Raw genomic sequence first — 21,050 nt, forward strand, 5'->3', positions numbered from 1 at the left:
CCTAGGGTCAGGCTGTGCGTCACCTCAGGAGAGAGACCCCGAACCATTTGAAACTCAAGCTGGGAAACCCCAAGGGTTCGGGCCAGGTCAGCTCAGGACGCTGGGCCCTCGGGTCAGACCCAGGGCTTGGCTAGCTCCTGCAGGTGCAGGCCAACGATAGCTTTAGTGGTGGGAGGGCTTTAGTCTACCCTCGCTGAGTTAGACAGGCATCAGGTTAAAAAGGTCAGTTTAGCAAAGTCAGCCCTCCAACCTGGACCCACTTCAATGTTGGGCTTCTGCTAACACTTCTAGTGAAGCAAACTCAAATCCTTTTGGGAGCCAGACAGAGAAGATAAGGAACAAAGCGGCCTGGGAGGACCTGAGGGAGGAGTGGGGGCTGCGGCGAGGCTGAGCGCTCGGTGCCACCTGGGACCTAACTCGGGGCCTGCAAATGGAGGGCCGCTCTCCATGTGGCAGAGCTTCTGAGTGCTTTTCCCAAAGGATCCAGAAGCCCTGGCTCTGAAGCAAAATCTTTTAATTTCTAAATGTGGGAAGTCAGTTCACATTTTTAAAAACACAGAAAGGAGCCTCTTAAACCTTGGGCTGCCAGAGGGCACCCCTGTACCTGGGAGAGGGAGCCTGGCTTTCCTGAAGCCGAAGACATGGCATGCTTTCCTGTTGTCTGTCTAGGAGCCATGCACACAGTGCTCGCTATACAGCGCCCCCCACAGGGCCGCTGGCTCCTGTCCTGTTCCTGCCTCTCCTCACCCATGTGGCCTTGACAGCTCAGACCCCTGCTTTCCCTGCTTGAAAATGAGTCCTCGGCATCCAGACAGCTGCTCAGGCTCCTTCAGTCAAGAAGGTGCCCAGGCCCCTCCTAATATGAGGGCTTTTCTGAGAGTTCACCGCATTGTGAGCACCCGTGAGAAGTAATCACTTGCAAACTACTGGGTCCCTGGCTACAGACCTGCTCTGCTCCCAGCACCCTCGGCTCGGCCTCTGTTCTTCTAGTCTGTGTTATTCTGTTCACATAGCTGTCACCGAGCCCCGCAAACTCATGGCCCAGCTATCCCAGGGCTGGGGATGACTCTGCATGGAGCAGGCTCAGGAAGCCTGCCCACTCCCTGGCCTCCTGCAGACACTTTCTAATGCAAAAAGGTCATCAGATCATCCCCAGGGTACCAGGTCCCCACTCTTGTAGTTTGCAACTGCCCAACCTCTGCTGGTAATTTTTAGCAGCTGCGTTATAGAGAGCCCACTTCAGGCTACAAACTCTCACTTCTACCCCAAAAGTACAGTGTGGTTTCCCATGTCAACCATCCTTGGTAGATGTTGAGCCCCCTGTAGATGAGCAGACGAATCCGGGAGAACAGTGAACAGCAGCATCACCCTGGGGAGCTGGGACAGTGCCCCGTGGTCACTATGGCCATGTCCCTCTGTCCCACACAGGCCAGCCATTCCTGATCAAAAGGAAGGACAGTCCCAGCAGCCCCAAACCGACGGGTGAAGACCACCGTGGACCCACAAGATGCGTCTCAGATGACTTGACTTCCAAACCACAAGGATTCCAGCACCAAGGCTCTTCCTCCTGCCCTCATTTCCGGCAGCTTCCTAGGCCCTGTACACCAGCATCCTTAATCACCCACTTCCCAGTGAATCCCACTCATTAGCCAGGTATGGCAGTCTTCCACGGCTGAGTGCTGCCTCCTCTGGCTCCCCTCCTGCCACTCCCTGCACCTTCCCTGCTACCAGAAAATGCGAAGCTCCACCTTCAAGTTCCCCCCGCCCCGCCTCCAGGACAGTTTTCCCCACACACTGGCTAGCCTTCTCCCCATCCATGTCAGCAGCAGAACTCCAACTCCCACCACCACGCTTCCTTCCATTTCCAGGAAGCTCCTCAACATCTGTCTGTGTGCACACAGCTCTGCTCTCATCCCATCAACCCTTTGGTTCCTGGAGACCAGGTAACTGGTTCTGTGTATCTCGCAGGGCCAGGCCTGTTGGCAAAGGCAATGTGGGCAGAGGGAGGACAGCCACTGTGCACCAACAACCCACTCTGCAGCCCATTAAGGGAAAAACCGACACAGAAAGGGCTCAGCCTGTGATCTGAAGTCCTTCACTGTTGTATTTTTCAAAGTGAACTTGATCCCAAAAGCAGATTAAGAAGCGCCTGGCAGAGGAAAGTGTCTCTGTAAAGCCAACAAAGCCAACCACCCTTATTTGCAGAAATCTGGAACCATTCCCTTCCCGGGAAAACGAGAAGGATGTGCTGGTAAGATGGTCTGTCCCCTTGCCTGGGACACCAATGTGCCCAGAGGGTTCTCTGCTACCCAGAATGGCGCGGTCTAGTCGTGGAGCTGGAAGCCACGACCCCTCTGTTGACGGGCGTCCGTCAGCCCACACCCCTCACACGTACTGCCGCTGCTCCTCCTGGTGCTGGTAGTTGTTCTCCACGTCCTCCTGGAGAAGCCTCTGGTTCTGCTCTTTCAATCTTTGGTTTTGGCTCTGCAGGTGACGGTTTTCTCCCTCCAAGTTGCCCTTGAGGTGGGAGAGCAGCTAAAACACAGATGGACAATGTCTCAAACACCACACGCTCCCGTGATTCCACTGCTGGGAATCTACTTCCAAAAGGAGAAAAAGGCCACGTGCACAAAGATGGCCATTTTGGTATTATCTACGTCAGCTGGCATGACCAATATGGCCAATGCCATGGGGATGGCCAAGCCTTTTGTCACTGCACCATCCAATCAGGCAGCCACAGGCCATGTGTGGCTGCTAAGCACTGAAAACGCAGCCAGTCTGATCTGAGCCATAAGTGCAAAATATATAATAGGTTCTGAGGACTTCATAATTATTCAAAAATAATGTAAAATATCTCATTAATAAGCTGCCTGGTGCATGTGGCTTGGTTGAGTATCATCCCATGCACCAAGAAATCACCAGGCTGACAGTGTCGTTCCTGATGAAGGCACGTGCCTGGGTTGCTGGCTCCATTCCAAAGTAGAGGGCATGCAGGAGGCAACTGATGGATGTTTCTCTCAAAAAGTCAGTAAAAATATATTATAAAAAAATCTCATTAGTAAACTTTTGGGGTTACATGTGATACTTTAGATACAAGGGTTAAATAAAATAGACCCTTAAATTAATCCCACCTGATTCCTTTTACTTTTTGAATATGGCTACTAGGAAGATGAGTATTACGTGTGGTGGCCTGCATTATATTCCTATTGCACATCTCTGCTCTAGGCAGGGTTGACACGCTTTTCCGGTAAAGAGAGAGGTACTAAATATGTTAGGCTTTCCAGGCCGACAGTGGTCTCTGTTGGAACTGTTCAACTCTGTTATTACAGCAGGAAAGGAGCCAGAGAAACAATGCACACGCATGGGTGTGTCTGTGTTTAAAAAAAAACAAACCAAAAATCTTAACTCATGGACACCAACATTTACATTTCATGTCACTTTCACTTGTCCCCAAATATTATCCTACTTTTGATTTTCCCCAACCATTCAAAACTGTGAAAGCTACTCTTGGTTCTCAGCTGTACACAAACAGGCGTGAAGCTGGACCTGAATTTTGGGCTGAGGGTGGCCAGCTCCTGCTCTAGAATATCATCGCGGTTGGTGTAGCAGGAAGTCCCAAGCTTTGGCTTCAGACAAACAGGGTTCCAACCCGCTACTTCAGAGGGACAAGGTTGGGAACCCCAGCTCACAAGATCACTGTGAGAATTAAATGAGATGACACAGAGAGCAGAGTGCTCAGCCAAGAGGACTGAGATACAACGGTACTTGGCTGTTTCCAAGCACCACCCGACCCTGCAAAAAGCAAAGATGAGGTGAAAAGTGTTCTGTAGCACACCCCTACTAGCCATAGTATTCATCCCAGTCAACTGCCTCTGGCTTCCTCTCTGCCTCTGTGTGACATTCACACACACCTTTTGAGCAGAGATGCCAATGAGGACCCATTCCCACCTGTTGGAGCCCAAGGCGTCAGCCCAGGGAACAGGCCCACCCAGGGTCCTGGGGCCTCCAGCTCTGGCCTCACCTGGCAGTGGTTGCCCAGCTCGGTCAGCGAGATGTCCCTGCTCTGGAGCTCCTCCCTCAGCCAGTTGCACTGGTCCTGCCAGCAGTTCACCTCCAGCTGGGTGTCCTTCAGGGAGGTCTGAAGCTTCTTGCTGTGCATCTGCAGCTCTTCCTGCTGCCCCTTCAGCCCCTTATACCGGGCCTGCCAGCAGTTCTTCTCCAGCTGCATTTCATGAAGGGAGGTTTGCAGCTCGTTGTTGTAGATCTGCAGCTCTTCCTGCTCCTTCCTCAGCCAGTCGCACTGGGCCTGCCAGCAGTTCACCTGCAGCTGAGTGTCACTCAGGGAGGTCTGCAGCTTCTTGGTGTTGGACTGCAGCTCCTTCTGCTCCCTCTTCAGCTGCTGGTGCAGGGAATTGGCCCTGGGAGTGGAGAGACACAGGGCCAAGTGCTGAGGCGCACTCCCAGGCTCTGTCCCAGTTGTGCAACCTTAATCAAAACAGCAACCTCTCAGTTTTTTTCATGTGTTAATGAAGGGTTGAACAAAATCAGCGGTTTTCAAACTGTGTTCATTGGGGTTCTAGGAGGCTACCCCAGGTGCCCCACTGGGTGTTGGGGGAGAAGGACAGGCAGGCTCAGACACCACTACAACAGAGCATCCCTGTAAAAGTTCTTTCTATGTGAGGCGTTGGCACATCTGCCTACTTGGAAAAAGGGTTCTTCGATTTAGACACTTAAACACAGAATCAGAACATTTCTGCTCTAAGACTCTATGTCTATATCCACCTCTTCTCCCCAATTCCAAGCCCCGTTCTAATTTCAACTACTGAGATAAATAAAATAGGAGATTCTGGAGTGTTACCTAAATCCACTGAAATTATCATCATTATCATCATTACCCAACTGGGATTCCTGGGGAAGATTTATACCAAAAAGCTCATATGACCAGAAGCTCATGGACTCAATTTGAACACAGGTGTGTGAAGTTTGGCCCACACAGCTTTTTAAAAAATTTTAACATTTACTTATTTTATTCTATTTTATTTCATTTTAAACTGTGTGTAGTTTTATTAATTGAAGTCTCTCCGATAAAGTCAACTAAAAAAATAAAATAATATAAAGAAAGGAAACAGAACAAGATGAAAAGATTCTCTGTTGTTGTGCTGTAAGTACTTGCCGGTTTATGTTTAAGGGTCCCTGGCTTCAGACATGTTTCCAGATCCTTCCACTCAGCGGTTCTCAACCTGTGTGTCCCGACCCTTTCACAGGGGTCGCCTAAGATCATCGGAAACACACATATAGCGTGTCCCAAAATTCACAGAAGATTTGCAATTGAATTGAGTTGCAAATCTTGGGTGAATTTTGGGACACCCTATATAATTACATATTGTTTTTGTGATTAATCACTATGCTTTAATTATGTTCAATTTGTAACAATGAAATTGGGGTCACCACAATATGAGGAACTGTATTAAAGGATCGCAGCATTAGGAAGGTTGAGAACCACTGTTCCTGGTCCTCTGTCTTGCCCAAATAAAGCAGATTTTTTTGAAAAACAAACAAAACAAAAAAATAATTATTGTATCAGCATTCCAAAATTTTAAGGTTCCCATCAACATTGAGATATCTTCTCAGAAAAAAAAAAAATCATAAAGAAGGATGACCTTGATGGTCTCTAGCTGGGGTGTATTCTCCACCAGGGCCTGGTCTATCGCTGACTCTCCTTCCCCACCTGCTGGACCTGCCCGGCCACTGCAGGCAGCTGAGTTTACAGCCCCACAGCACATGTTAAATCAGGGCTGTGGGAAGGAAGGCTTCATGTGGTCACGCCTCTGGGTTGAGGCAAGACTTGGATTCGAATCCTGCCTGTGTCACTAACTAGGAGCATTGACCTTGAACAAGTTGTTTAATCTCCCTGAGCCTGTTTCCTCCTCTGTTGCTGTGATTTTTTTAAAGGATAACAATAGCTCAGCCAATTCTCATGATTTGCCTTATAATGTTCTACCCAACAACGCAATCCATGAATTAGTGGATACTGAAACAGTTCCCAGCTGTTCCTGGGAGTCTCTGGTAACATTCTGTCAGCTGATCAAGACATAAAGACGGTGTGATACACTCAGAGCCAACAGGACCATACTGGGCCCGAATGACCCCTGTGTGTCACTCGTATATTCCCCGTAAGGCCCAGAGCAGCCTTGCACTTGGAAACACTAGACAGCACTTCAGCACTCCATTTGGGGGCCATTTCAAACAGCGAAATCACCCTCAAAGCCCACAAAATAGAACACCATGGCACTCAATGGCCCACAAAGAGGATGCTGGTAGGTGAGAGCTTAAAAAAGGACAGGGGCAAAGGCCTTGTTCAACCTCAGCTGCAAATGTGCACATCCGGCGACTCCAGTATCTCCCACTCTGGGCACGTCCATGACAGGCCACAGGCACTGATTTGGGGGTCACCAGTACAGTTCATCCAGGAGGTGAATTCACAAATGGGAATGCGTGGATGCTGAGGACCGAGCCTCCCTCCCTCACGGGATCGCTGGTGTTAGAGGATGCAGGTGTCCCTGCCCGACAGTCATCAGCATCATAACTGTGGGAGGGGAGGTTGTCCAAACCTAGACAATGCCCCATCCCAGCTGCTGAGTCCTTCCTTCCAGCCACCAGCTGGAGTCCCCTTTACCTTGTTACCACCAGCTGCTTCCAGGGCAGGGTTGGTAAAAATGCACCATCACCAGGGCTCTCACTTGAGCTCAGCTCAGCGGGTGCTGAGTGAGTGGGTCTGACTGACATCCCAGCAGAGGCGCTGCAGGGGGCCTGGCGGTTACCTGTCCAGCTCTCGCTGCAGCCTCTGGTTCTCCTCGGCGGCCATGGCGCTAGTCCTCTGCTCCTGCTGCAGAGCCTCCTGCTCTGTGGTCAAGAGCATCCCCAGCTGCTCCAGCGCCGCCTTATGTTGGAGCTGGTCCTTGTAGCTGTTGAAGGAAAACACACCCGCTAGGAATGGGCACCCAGGAAGACCTTAAAGCCTGGGTGACCGGCTTCTCTCTGCAGAGCTGAGGGAGAGGGGGATGGGCAGGGGACGGGGCTGGACGGAGAGAAGGAACAGACACTGGGCCAGCTCAGGGGGGTCTCCTTCAGCCCAGGAGCCAAGTACCCCTCCTCCCACCTGACGTGTCTCCATGGTCCCTTCAGACCGTGTCAAAGCAGCTGACCTCCTTCATCCCACTGGGAACAAAACCACTGTTTTCTGAATTCCACACCCTTCTCAAAGAAACCACTGCACATACAGCGGAATTCCACTGCCCATAACAGTTGATCCCCCCTCGGCCCCAGCTCAGGAACACAACTCTTCCTGCTCTGAGCCAGGCAGGCTGGGGGGCAGAGGCTTGCCTGGTGGGGCCCAAGCAGCCATCAGGGGCAGCTCACACCCTGCTCCTCAAGGCATCCCCAGTCCAGCCCTTGCCCTCGCTCTCCCACAGCCTCCCCCACAGCTCAGGCTTTTATTTCCTTCCTGTCTCAGTCTGCAGAGGGTCCCGCACAGTCTCTCTGGAGGGCAGCAGAGCACAAGAGGGAGCCCCTGACCAGCCCTAGGCTGTGCCTCCACCTGCAGGAACCTTCCCTGTTCAGGGTGACTCGGGGGACCCCCCAGGTCCAAGGTGGAGACTGAGTCATCACCTTTCAATCTTCCCCAGGCAGGCAAATGCCTTTCCAACCCCCTTCCTGAGGTGTCCACACCCAGAGACAGGCTGACAGAGACCACCCAGGTTCCATGGTTTCAGCCCCTGACCTCAGCCCTGCATACCTGCCCGCCCACTCCCACCCCCTGACCCCATGTCAGCTGTACTTGTACCATCTGCCTGGAGCCAAGACTTGTGGGTACTCAAACTCAGACACCTGCTCGGTCGGCTGTTTGAAGACAAACATTCCTTTGTGTGGCCTTTAGCCATGGGTGGAGACTGCCAGGACAGGACGTGGGACGTGGAAGGTGGGGGTGGGGGCTCTCAGGGCGGCGATCTTTCTCATCCAGGTTTGACAAACAGGGCCACGGACCATTAGGGTCCCCACCTCCTGCTTCCCTGTTGTGTCTTGGAAAAGCACAGGATCAAGCATATCACAACCATTAGTAACGACCCTCCTGCAGGGCAGAAACTGAGAGTCTTACTCCCCACTGAATCCTGGGTACGAGGCTGGACACCCAGTACATGTGCGCCAGGGGAACGAAGGAGCGAGTGTCCCAGTCAAGGGTCAGGTGAAATGAATACAGAGCCCCCGGCCTGTGTTCCAGGCACCTCCACCTCCAACTTGCAGCCATGCTGCAGACACACCAAGGGCCTCCAGCTATCTGTCCAACCAGCAAAAACCACTGAATCACACAGTCGGTCCACCAAGCAAGGAGTCATAGGCAGAACAATTAACTCCTCCCTCAGAGCAGTCAAATGCCACCTGCACAAACCTTCCCATGTGAACAGACATAAGAATATATCCACACGGTTATCATAGGGCATTGAGGGTAAGGCCCGCAGCGCCTGGTGCGGGGTGGGCACCACAGGAGGCTCCCATCAGTAGTCAGCTGGGTGCATTCCCACCACGTTAGACAGCACCATGTGCCCAGTGGGTGCTCACTAAGCGTGTCGTGAACACAGGATGGGTGCGGGGGAGGCAGCGAGGGAGATGCCACGAGGCAGAAGATACTCATTCTGGTGGAAAGGAATGATAGTCTTATAGGAGCAGACATCTCGGCACCCCCGAAGAATGGGAATCTGGGTGGAGAAAGGGGTGGAAGGCTCTGCAGAGAGTCCACAGGAAGCACTGGGTGAGTGTGCCCCCAAGTTCATGCAGCAGCAGGCGCCCTCCACAGGCTCTGCAGGCTCAGTGCCCTCCCTGGTCCCTGTGATGCCAAATCCCTGCACCTCAGCTGTTCCCAGGGAAGCCCCAGCCTTTGCCTGGCATCTGCTGAGACAGAGGCAAGGGAAGACCTCAGCAGGGACAACTCACAAGCACAGAAGGTGGACAGCTCCCTCTTGTGCTGCTCCAAGTGTGGGAGAGCCTCTCTTTATTGCATCTCTCCCCCCACCCCCCGCCCCCCACCTTGGAGTCCTCTGTACATCTCACTTCCCCCAGGCTCTGGGTCCCGCTGTACCCCCCGGGGCCATTCCAATCAGGGATCTGCCAGGCAGCAGCTCAGCCGAAGTTGGCTGACTACATGCACACAAAGCCCTGATTTGGCAAAAGCCCAAAGTTAAGATTTATGCATTTAAGGTACATCAATTTTACTTTTTTTTAAAAAAAGGTGTATGAAGAGTCAGCGGTAAAGGTGACATGAGAATGGCCGAGTATTGGTAATGCTGCTACAGGTGAGGGGAACACAGGGTTTTCACTATATATTCCGTACGTGTCCATATATTCAAAAGTTTCCAAAATTAAAAGTAAAAAAAGAAATTCAGAAGCCCAGACTTTGAGACATGGACAGGGAAAAGACCTGGGGACCTCGGTAAGGCATGCCCCGGAAAATCGGCAGCTGTGGTGACTTCCCCTCCTTGTCCTTGGTTTGGAGAGAAAAGGAAGAGGGGGTAGGAATGCCCAGGGGAGCTGGGACAACAATGCTGACACCTGGTTTCCCTGAGCCGGGATTAGTGGGCACACCCTTCTCCCCTGGGGGACCCTCCTGCCCCTCAGTCTCCAGCTCCACCAACTCCACATCGCTGAGTGAGATGGTGGATTTACTTCTCTTCACTGTGAAGCAGTGGGACCAGAGAAAACATGAGAAGCCAGAGTGAAGGGGGGACAGGAGCCCGGGGAGCCCCGTTAGTCACCCGCAGCCGCAGGCACACACCTGTCACTGAGCACCTTGCTCTCCAGCTCCAGGGTCCGTCGCAGCAGTGTCTTCTGGCGGCTATATTCATCCATGAGGGCCTCGTATTCCCCAGACAGGTGCTCATGGAGTGCGCCCAGGCATGCGTGTTCCCCTCTGCAGGGCCTCGTGGGCTGCCGCCAGCTGCTGGTGCTGGAGCTGCGTGTTCTTCTCTATGAGCGCAGTGAGCGAGGCGCTCTGGGGGCTCAGAGTGGAATTTTCCACCTTCCAGGAGGGAGAAGGGGATGATGCCTCACCAGGTTCAGGCCCAGGGGGACCACAAACTCCGGATCCCTGGATCCCCACATCCTCCCACACAGTGAGGGGCCAAGAGAAGGTCAAGTTTTGACACAAAAATAGCAGGACCCTCAGGACTGGCAAAACCCAGCCGTGCTGAGGACAGTTCTACCTGCACTCAAGGAACTGCTCTGGGAAGGCCCACAGCAGAAACAGACTGTCACATGGGCCTAAGCTTAGTCCTGGGCCCCTGTCTACACATGTGACTTTTCTTGAGCAATTTATGCCCTTTCTCTGGATAACCTCCTTGGGTACCCTCTCTGACCACTTTGAAAAGTGCATGGAAAATCAGTAAGGACGTAGAGAACCTGAACAGCAATACCAACCCAATTAACTGATATTTTCACAACACCCATCCAACTGCATTCAAACCACCAGAGAGTTGACCGGGGAGGAATCCGTCCTAACTCATTCTGAGGCCAGAATTACCCTGGTGTCCAGCTGCTTGTCCTGCTCCAGACCCTCAGGCTGCAGGGTATCCAGAGATGTCTGCAGCCTCTGGTTCTCCAGCAACAGGTCCTGGCTTTCCTGCTCCAGGGTGTGGACCCTTTCGGGGGCCGTCGTCAGGGCGCTGACCTCCATGGCCAGCTTCTCATTCTCCTCCTGCAGCCGATGCAGCTCCTGCTCCAGCTCCTGCGCCCTTGCCGCCTGCTCCTTCACCTGCTCCAGATCCTGGTGCAGCTGCTGCCGCTCCCACTCCAGCTTGCTGACTCTGCTGCTGGTCTCCATCACTGTCTGTCGGGGGACTTTGTTCTCATTCTCGATGTCCTGAAAGCAGGCCTCACTGCTGGCCTGTGAACTCTCCCGTAGTGAAAGCACCACTTGTTCAAGATCCTCGATCTGCAGGAAAACACAATGGAAAGGACACAGGCGTGATTTCGGTCCAAACTGGAGGCCCAAAGTGTAGGCCTGGAATGTTCATCTCATCATGGACCCAAAGGACGTCCTAACATTTCCCAAAGGCCTGATATGGACACAAGGTGAAGGGCATGGAGATCCCCACCCAGACAGTTCAAGTCTAAACACTTTCACAGAAGCCAGATGACTTAGAAACAGAAACCGCATCTTCTCTTAAAACAATTAAAGTGATTTCCTTTTGCTTTTTACCCTGGTCCACAGTGGCCCGAGAGCTGACTGCCCACCCCCGTGGCCAATCCTCACACCACTCTCCCCTGCAGGCATTGCACATGATCTTCCCTCTGCTGTGAATGCTCACCTGCCTCTACCCCCAGCCTCCAGCTTCTCTGGCTCCTTCTCATCCTCCAGGGCTCAGTGTGATTGACTGCACCACAGGGAAGCCCTGCACCACGATTCTAAATGTCCTGCACCTAATAAGACTCTCCCTGGACCCACGTATATTCCCTCAATAGCACACGTCTCAAGTCACCTGGCTTGTCACCTATCACTCAACCTGCTAGACTGGAAGCTGTATCAGGGGAGGGTGGATGCATGCCTCTCATGTATACACAGCACCACCCCAAGCCCCCTTTTTTGCTCTATAGAGGCTGAAGAACTCAAGTACCTGATACCCAGCCTCCCTTGCAGCTAGGCTTAGTCATGTGTCAGGTGTGGCCAATGAGATGTACACAGAGGATCCCAGGAGGCCTTCCCTCTGTCTCTTCACACTCCACAATCTTCCTGCCCACTTCTTGGCGAGGTACAACAGCCACGGCCAAGACTGGCAGAGCAGGAAGGGAGAAGCCTGGTTTCTGGGTGGTGTCCCTGAGCCACTGCCCCAGCACTGGGCTGCCTACCCTAGGGCTTGCTGTAATGTGGGGGTGGATTAACCCTGGAGGTTCTCCAGGGCTCTGAGTGTGAAGCTGGACATTTGAAGGGGGATCTTTGTCCTGCGGTCTGTCCCATGTGCTGCAGGACATTTAGCAGCATCCTGGCCTCTCCCACCACAGCCAGGAGCACCTCCCCTCTCCTCCCCCAAGTCATGACAATCAAAAACAAGATTGCCAGTGTCCCTGGGGGCAATATCTGCGCCCCCTCACCCCCCCCCCCCCCCCCCGGCCCTGCTGTGGCTGGAATTGCTGGTCTGACTGCAGCTGACAAGGAAACTGGTAACCCGGGAATCACTGCTGGATTCCCAGGACATCCTATGATCCTGGACTCTCCCTCTTGCAGGCAGAGGTGCCAGGGGAGGCATGGTGCTGGAGGGCCTACCTCCTGGGCTCTCTCAGCCTTCAGGGTCTCTATGTCACAGAGCAGCTGTTCTCTCTCCTCCATCAGCTCCTCACAGAGAGTCTCCAGATCCTGGTTGGTCTGCTTTTCTCTTTCCATCTGGACTCGAAAGTCTTCAATCTGCAGAGCCAAAGACCCAGCCCATGCAAAAGTCCGTTTCAGGAAGTGAACTGTGTTTTAAAGCAAACCCGAAACCTGTGAGCCCCAGGGAACACTTTATGAAGAATAGTAACCTCCATCTTGGGTAAAAACTGCTGTTTAAAACTTTAACCCTGCTATTCTGTAAACATTTGCTTGCTTAAATAATAGGGAAATAAGACTACTCCCCACTCCAGAGAGGACATAAACTCTGCCCCAGACAGAGTTGTCAGCGCTGGCACCTGGCCAGGCCTTGAGATATGGTCTCACGGCCCTGTCCCAGAAAACAGGACTTTTTCTCAGAAGGTCCTGAAGTCTCATTCCAAATTTGGAAATCAAAGAGCTGAAAAACATATAAATTGAAAAGACTTCCACCATATTGGGCTCCAGAATTTGAGAAGCAAGAATTCCTCTGGGCCCGCTAGGTCTAGCAAAAATGAATAGGACTCCAAACAAATTTGGCTTATTGATTAAGGCTTCTTCTGATTTACTGCAGAACAGGAAGGGAGAAGCCTGGGACCTCGGTAGCGTCCCTGAGCCCCTGACCCAGCACTGGGAGGCCTACCCTGGGACTTGTTTTACTGTGAGGTGGATCAACCCTGGAGGTTTGCCAGGGTTCTCAGTGATGCTGGACATTTCAAGTGGGATGTTTCTTTGTCCTGCAGGCTGTCCCATGTGCAGCAGGACATTTTCAGCATCCTGGCCTTTCCCCAGCACAGCCAGGAGCACCTCCCCTCTCCTCCCCAAGTCATGACAATCAAAAACAAGATTGCCAGTGTCCCTGGGGGCAATAACTGTCCCTGCCCCCGCCCCCTTTCAGTGGCTGTAATTGCTGGTCTGACTGCAACTGATGAGGAAACTGGTAACCCAGGATTCACTGCTGGATTCCCAAACGTGGCTGTGACCCTGGACTCTCCGTCTTGCAGGCAGGGGAGCCAGAGAAGGCATGGGCACTGGAGGGCCTACCTCCTGGGCTCTCTCAGCCTTCAGGGTCTCTATGTCACAGAGCAGCTGTTCTCTCTCCTCCATCAGCTCCTCACTGAGGGTCTCCAGATCCTGGTTGGTCTGCTTTTCTCTTTCCATCTGGACTCGAAAGTCTTCAATCTGCAGAGCCAAAGACCCAGCCCATGCCAAAGTCCGTTTAAGGGAGTGAACTGTATTTTAAAGCAAACCCAAAACCTGTCATCTCCACGGAACACTTTATCAGACCTTTTCTCAAGGGAAAACCTTCCGTCCCACTTCTTGGGGTAGTACTTCAGCCACTGCTAAGACTGCAGAGCAGGAAGGGAGAAGCCTGGCTCCGGGGTGGTGTCCCTGAGCCGCTGCCCAGGTCAGGCCTAGTTGTGCAGTGAGCTCCCCATACCCTTGACCATCACCTCTCAGCCCATGGTGTGTACTTCCAGCTCATGGTAGAGAAAAAGGCCATGGACAACAATCGGTCAGCTTCCCTCCCAGCTTTCCACTGCTCACTCTCAATACTTCCGTCTTAGGCCATGTCCACTACTGTCCTGAGGGTGAGGCCACATTCCTGGGGCCAGCAGCCACCACTGGATGTCCTACCGGGACTTTCCCCAGTTGGTGACATTCCTATTCATCCACCTGCTCTGAGGGGTCCTCTGCCATCTCTCTCCCTCCTCTCCCCTCCAAGTAAATTGACCACCAAGGCCTGTGCTCGTTCCCCATGCGGCTCCCCCTCCACACCCCACTGCTGCCCAGGCCAGACCCCCTCCATCCTGCCTGGATGATGCCCAATCAGCGGCCCATCACAGACCTCTTCTGCGGGACCCACCAGTGCCCACTCCCTGAACATGAACTGCCTGGACCCGCACATCTCACACTCTGTGCCTGACACCTGAACACTGTGATGGACGCAGATTCAGACTCAGGGTGGGCCCTGAGGTGCGACTCCCATGCGAGGCCCATGGTGCTGTCCCTTCCCACTGACACCAAACTCATGACCACCTGGGAGGGGGAGAGTGTAGCTCCCTGCTAACATGTGACCACGAGTGCATTTCTGTTACTGACAGGGCCAGCAAGCAGCAGGCATGGGCGCCAGCTTCTGTCAGGGTGACGTGCTCAGCTCACACTTGGCAGGTGGCAGGTGCAACAAGAGCTGACCCCTCCTGAGAGCGCCAGGCCCCTCCCACCCTCAGAGATTCCGACATGGTCAGTCTGGGATGGGGCCCAAGAGCCTGCATTTGGACTTGTGACCCTGATGCTGGTTTGGGATGACGGCTTTAAAACTAAAACAGAGGAGCCCCACAATCCAGATCAGGTGGCTCTCAGAGCTTTTAAACACCCCAGACCGCAGGACACAGACTAGAACCTCTGAGGGAAGGACCTTCAGACACCAGCGACCCAGTGAGCAGCAGGTCCAAGAGCTGGCTCCATTCACCTGGCTGGGAGCGGCCTGGCACAGCCAGGTTTACAAACTCCCAGAAGGGCCACTGCTCTAGTGCCAGCTCTGCCTACTTCTCGTGGGAGAGGCCGCCCTGCCTTTATCTCACAGGTCTGGGCACAGTCTCCAGACTCCTCGGAAGCAGCAGGCAGGCAGCTTCTTCCCCATGAGGGGGAGGGTCAGGCACAGTGGGGCTCATATCTGTGCCATCACAGCACCCTGTGGGCACACCCAGCCCCCTGCCCCAACCTGGGGACAGGGCAGCCCCACCAGCCAGGGCCAACAGCAAAAGGCGCTGCAAGGTGCCACGTGTCTGAGTCTTTCTCACAAGTGAGAATATCTTTCTTCTCCTTCCTTATCGCTGCCCCACTTCCCAGCACCAGGTCTGGGCTCAGCAGGAAGCAGGCATCTGCCCTGATGGCAGCGCTGCTCCGGAGCCGGCCCTGAGGAGGAAGGCCCTGCACAGCTGTCACTCACCCTCATTCAGAAAAGGGCATTGGCCCAGGGAGTCCAGTGATCTGCCCAGAGGCCCACAGTGAGGATGCAGCAAAGCCGCACACAGGGCAGTGGGCTGATCCCAGGCCTGCTCTCTCAGATGGAGTCTGGGGTTTGTGGCCCATGCCTCCCGCCTTGTTCACCCCTCCCCATCTTACTGTTAATTCTTCTCCCCTGCCGCCCCGTCTGTCCCAGTGAAAGGAATATTATGTCCAACCTTTGCATATCTGGTGTGGCTGCTTCTGGTCTGAAGATGTGACTGCCCCCTGTCCACACACACCCCCTCCTGCTGGACACCCCCATCTTCTCTGCTTCTTTTTGCCATGGAACTGGAGCCCTCACTCCTGTCCTTCCATGAATGCCCTCCCTTCCCCTAGGGAGAGGTCACCAGGCTGAGATGGGTTTCCATCCTCCTCAAAGCATCAGGGTTGGGCCGAGGGCTCCTGTGGGGAGGCTCCAATTCCCCAGAGCACGCGGGTGCCAGGGGCCTGCCCATCAGTCCCTGTGCTGCGCTTGTGTTCCCACGATAGGCCTCAAAGGGCTGCCCCTCTTCCTCTCAAAACCAGGACTCCTGCCTGAAGGAATGAACTCTTAGATGTCAGTGCAAAGTGAGGGTGGGGGGCGCACCCTCTCTAAGGTCCACAGAAAGGTCATGAGTTACAGGGAAGGACGTGCACTTCGGGAACTAAGGTTTACACAGACCGAAGGGAGCCTACAGCCTGGGAGACACTGGGTGGTGGGAGAGGCGAGCTGGCACCGGGGGGCCTGGGACTCTGGGCCACCTGTCCTGGCTGACCCTTGTCCCTCCTTCTCTGACATCATCGAGAGGGCCAGGTTGTCTGGACGTGTCCAAGGCTGGGCCTGTCCTAGCTCCAGGGAGGTCAATGTCAGGCCATGTCCCCTGTTGTTTTTAGCTAATGGCTGCGACACACCATTGATCCAACATTAGGGAGGACCCATGATGCAGCCAAGCCTCAAGCAGGCTGAGAAGGACAGGGAGCCCCTCCCTCCCACCAGGGGCTCAGAGCCAAGACAGGCCTCCCAAGGGCTGTGGCAGGACTGCCTGGGGGTCCTACAGGGAACTGATCAGGAGAGGAAGCAGGGGATGGGACCTGAGAGACAGGGCTAAGGAGTCATGTGGGGAGGCGGCAGCCACCACCTGTCCTGTGTGTGTGGAGGAGGGACCGGAGTGGACCCCAAGGACAGAAGCGTCAGGGGTCATCTCTCATCCCTGCCGGGAGCTGGGCCAGAGGCTACAGGGCAGGCCTCTGCAGCTCACCCCTGGGGACCTGCCCCTTTGGAGGTTCTCATCTTTCTAAAGGTCAAGCCTTTCTATCTCAGCCGAGGTCGGGCTGCCATTTACAGAGACATTCGCTGTGCCAGGCCCACGTGAATCTAAAACCCAGACTGTCTGGTGGCTTTCCCTGAGCAGCGCTGCACAGAGAGACGGGGCATGAGGAGGGCCTTCCTCCCGGCCCCCAGGGAGAGGACACACTGCTTGGCAGCTGCTCTGCTGTGAGGCGCACGGAGCCTCAAAGGACAAGAAGCGTGAGTCACTGAACCTTGGACGTCCCATGAGAAGCCTGGAGAAACCACTTCACAGGTGGAGGGGCAGTCCCAAGCCTCACCCAGAGATGAAGTTCCAGCAGAGCCGTGACCAGCGGGACCCAGGTCTCTGGTCTGCAGCCCATGTCCCTGCCATTGCCAGGGCAGCCTCAGCAAATGATGCTGGCAGGACCCCTGGGCCGGTCGGGACAGACACCCGGACACCTGAAAGCACCAGTCCTGCCAGGGGGTCAGCAAGCAGGAGTGCCCTTGCGTCTCCCTCATCCGGAATCCGGGCACCCGTCATGGTGTGCTCAGAGCCCACGACGCAGCTGTGTCACCCTCGGTGGCTACATGGACTGAGGCCCTCTGACCCAGAATGACCTGGTCAGGGCGGCCGTCGCTAGCCTCTCAGGGCCCTTCTTGCCAAGTGAATGGGGTCCTGGTAACTGTAGGATGAACCTGGCTGGTGAGCCTGTCTCTCCTCCTGGAAGTCTCTTCTACTGCGCTACTGGGCAGACCTGGTTTGTCCAGAAAGGCAATGCCATCCAGCCATCTCTACTTCCTCATGCCCTCGACCGAAAGGAGAGAGTGAGCACTGCGCTCCTGTCACCAGCAGCCATGCCCTGAAACGGCCCATCCATGGTCTCCACACGGGAGCGTGTCTTCCATAGCTGCCTCCCTCTGGGACCCACCAGTGTTTTCTGTTTTATTCTTTGTTTGTTTTATGTTTTCAATATATTAAAAAGTAACAGTACAAAATGCTATAGTTATTAAACAGGATCCAAAGATATCCTTTATAAACTAGTTCTACAATGAAAGGAAAACATCTTGATACATAAAAGCTTTAACAGGATTTAAAATTTTTAAAACTAGAAAGTGTATAAGACTTAACTCTTTCAAATGTTCAAACAGAAAGACAACATGCATAATCCCTATAATAAAATGTGTCCTTGCACACATACCCTGAGGACTTTAAAAACTGTAAACTTTTAAAGTTTGAGTAATAGAGGTAGCACTTGAAGGCTTTGTGAACCTTTTCCCAAACAAACATACTTTCAGAAAATCATTTTATCTGACTCCGCATTTGCATTTTTGTTCTTCCTGAAAAGGAGAATTTACACTAGCACTGAATTTTTAATTTAAAAAAAATGCATTTAGAGATATTTAACTTCCTGAGTGACTTCAGTTATTCAAACATGATTTAATGAGAAAATTCTAATATTTTAGAATGAAATAGGAAGTGAAGATTCACACTTGATAACCAATTAGGGCAAAACTCAAAGAGCATGTCACAGAACTTACACTTACATTCTTTATGAAGTTAAACAATATGATTTATCCCAAACTTCACCAATAATCTTTCTCAAATGTTAGTAAAATGGGTCATTGATGTGACATTGTCTCATTTGTTAACAAAATACTACTGTATTTTAGACTACCAACTTGAATGTTTTCTATTATATACACAAAATGTGATTCACTAATACACAAAATGTGATTCACCCTAAGCAGGTTCTTGCAATACAATAGATAATAGAGCATTAAAATATTTTTTTCATGATACAACCAATACATAGAACATGCGCCTTCCTCAATTTCTAAAACGATTAGGAATTGTGGAACTTCCTTTTGCATAAAACCCTTTCCTCTGCATGAAGCCCTGGGGTGAAAGGCTATCCATGTAAAAGCTGTCATCACCAGTCTTCTCAGTTCTGTATTAGACGATCGCTATATGTTTAAAAAATTTTATAAAGAAATGTGGCAACTTATAAAACTGCTCTGTACAGTTTTAATGAAACGTTCCCAGACCAACTCAGCCTAGGATGACCCTATAAAAACACTGTCCTTTGGACACTTGCTCGTTTGGAGATGAAGCCCCTTCCCAGCTCTCCTGCTGCCTCTTCTGTTGTCCTGGTCGTGGCTCCAGCCAGGTGGTTCCTGTCCTCGCGGAAGTGACCATCTCCGTGTCCTCTGGGTGCTGTTCACGGCTATCGTGTCTGCTCCTGGGCAGGGAGGAGAGCTCTGCCTGGTTGACGCAGCGATGACGGTGTGTCTTGGCGCCATTGGGAGCTTGGAGACTCTTGATAACGATGATTATGTGACTGAACTGATGGGGAAATCCTGACTGATCCAGCCGTGGAGAAGCACATTCCCTGCCCTATGGCATCTGTCTCATCACTGCTTGATTCTGAACGTTTTCTGGAGGAGAGAGAGATCTCCCAATTGCCTGTGGTGATGGGGCCATGTTATCCAGGCCCTTCCGTGTCTGTGAGGAGATGTAGAGGCCGGGCTTGAATGCCCACATGACGCTGGACTATGACGACTCACATCCTGGGAGGCATGGCTACTTCCTGAGGAAACTGGGTTTTGCTGGGCCTTCCAAAGAGTTTTTTTGCATTAAGTAGATTCGTGGCATAAGTAATAGATAGTCTATGTTGGAGATTCAGAAATGCAAACCGCTTTGCTTTGCCATCCTACCTTCTGGGATTTTCACTGTTATCACTGGCCCCGCCTGGCGGGAAGGGATCTGCTCCCACCGCCTCTGCCACCTCTCAGCGCTGCCCTCTGGTGTGAGGCCAAGGGGTCTTCCTGATGCTCCCACTGCGCACTCTCCGAAGCCCAAGTCCTAGGCAACCAGGTGGCATGAGGTAAACATCATCACGCTCCTCTGACCTGCGTCAACCCAGTGCGCAAGCTTGCAGGCAGGCGCTCCATGAAAGCCATGGCTCCCAGGGAGGCTCGTGGAGCAGGTGTCCCCGTGCCCATCACACTGACCAGCGGAGCGCGGAGGCCTCCCTGGACTGAGGGACTTGGTTCGGACACAGAGGCCGCCTTGGAAGGTGGCCCTGAACGACGGGTCCCTGTGCCCGGCGACCAGGAACACGGTGGCCCTTCGTGCTCCCCTCAATGGCCTCAGCCCGCTGGCCTCAGCGCCCACGACAGTCTCTACAGACAGCGCCCTCGTGCCAGGCACAAGGCGACCCAGCGGGGACCTCCTCCTTCCCAGAGGACACGGCCAGGCGTCTGGACCAGAGTCCTTGAGCGACTGGCAACAGCTGGAGCTCATGATGCTCAGTGAAGGGAAGGGACCCAGATGGATGGTGCCAAGGCCACCAGGTGAGATTCTCCCTGTACCTGCCCCGCCCCCTGCGGAACCAGAAATGCTGCGGAGCTCGGGGTTAGGACAATGCTTATGCGACCTGCCACTGTGTGACCTCAGCCCGAACTTGGGCCCCGCCCGGTGCTTTCTAACAGGGCGCTGCTCTCCTTTCATGAGGCACTTACCACGCGCTGGACCCTTTGCCTGCACTAACTCACACCATCCTCACCACACCTACTAGGTGGGTGCATTGCAACCCAATTTCACAGATGAAGGCAGCGAGGCCCACAGAGGTCCATTGTGTGCGGTTTCACTGCTGCAGGGACTCCTCCTGCTGCCTCCTGACATCTCTCCAGGAGGCCCCCTGTCCCCCTACCATAATGGTGGCTGCACTGGTCTCTGCCTGTCCCCCAGCTGCGCATGCTCACCGGCACCTGGGTGCTCCCCCTGGCCACTTACATGCCTATATGTTCCAGACACTACCCACAGGTACCTGCTTTCTGAGCTGTTGGTTCTCCTTCTCCAGCTCCCGGCGCTGGAGGCTGCTCTCCTGCAGGGCCAGGGAGGCATCCCGCAGCCCCTGGATGGTGCCCTGGAGACTCTGCTTCTCCTGGTCCAGCTTCAGGAAGCAGCTGGAGGCTGAAGAGTAAAGTGGAGTCAGAGCCCATATTCCAGGGGCCTCAGCTTCTGCTCTCTGTCCCCAGCCCTGAGTCGGCCATCACCCTGAGCCCTAGGTTTGGGGGGCCGGGATGGTCATCTGGGTGCCCTCCCTCTTTCCCAGGGTGCTGTTGCTGTCTGCACCTGAGGGTTCCTCTGGCGGTTATGGCCCCTCTGCTGGCTCCGCTGGGATTGTTAGGGAAGCAAGCAGAGCTTAAGAAGAAAGCAGGTGATGGTAGAGAGAAGCCAATGCAAAAGTTCAAGATGATGGAACTGCTGGAACCACTTTTTTACAAAGTTGTAACCTGACCATCAAGTCAAGGATTGCAGAGACTAACAGATGGCAAAGAGAGTGTGTTCTCTGTGCCAGCCTCAGAGTGGTGGGA

The 21,050-nt window shown here is 53.4% G+C and overlaps 1 protein-coding gene across 1 annotated transcript; it reads right to left on the bottom strand.

Moving 5' to 3' along the window:
- Positions 1–9,928: 9,928 nt before the first annotated feature.
- On the bottom strand, positions 9,929–14,631 carry LOC139019281 (protein Daple-like). Its single transcript, XM_070428334.1, has 4 exons — positions 14,614–14,631; positions 13,433–13,570; positions 10,571–10,981; positions 9,929–10,069 (listed from the first exon to the last, which is right to left on the bottom strand). Exons 1-4 carry the CDS (start codon positions 14,629–14,631, stop codon positions 9,929–9,931), a joined length of 708 nt encoding a protein of 235 aa, XP_070284435.1.
- Between the last annotated feature and the right edge of the window lie 6,419 nt (positions 14,632–21,050).

Source organism: Myotis yumanensis, unplaced genomic scaffold, assembly GCF_028538775.1.
Source record: "Myotis yumanensis isolate MYYU_CA2020_CCGP unplaced genomic scaffold, mMyoYum1.0.hap1 SCAF_11, whole genome shotgun sequence".
NCBI classification, from domain to species: domain Eukaryota; kingdom Metazoa; phylum Chordata; class Mammalia; order Chiroptera; family Vespertilionidae; genus Myotis; species Myotis yumanensis.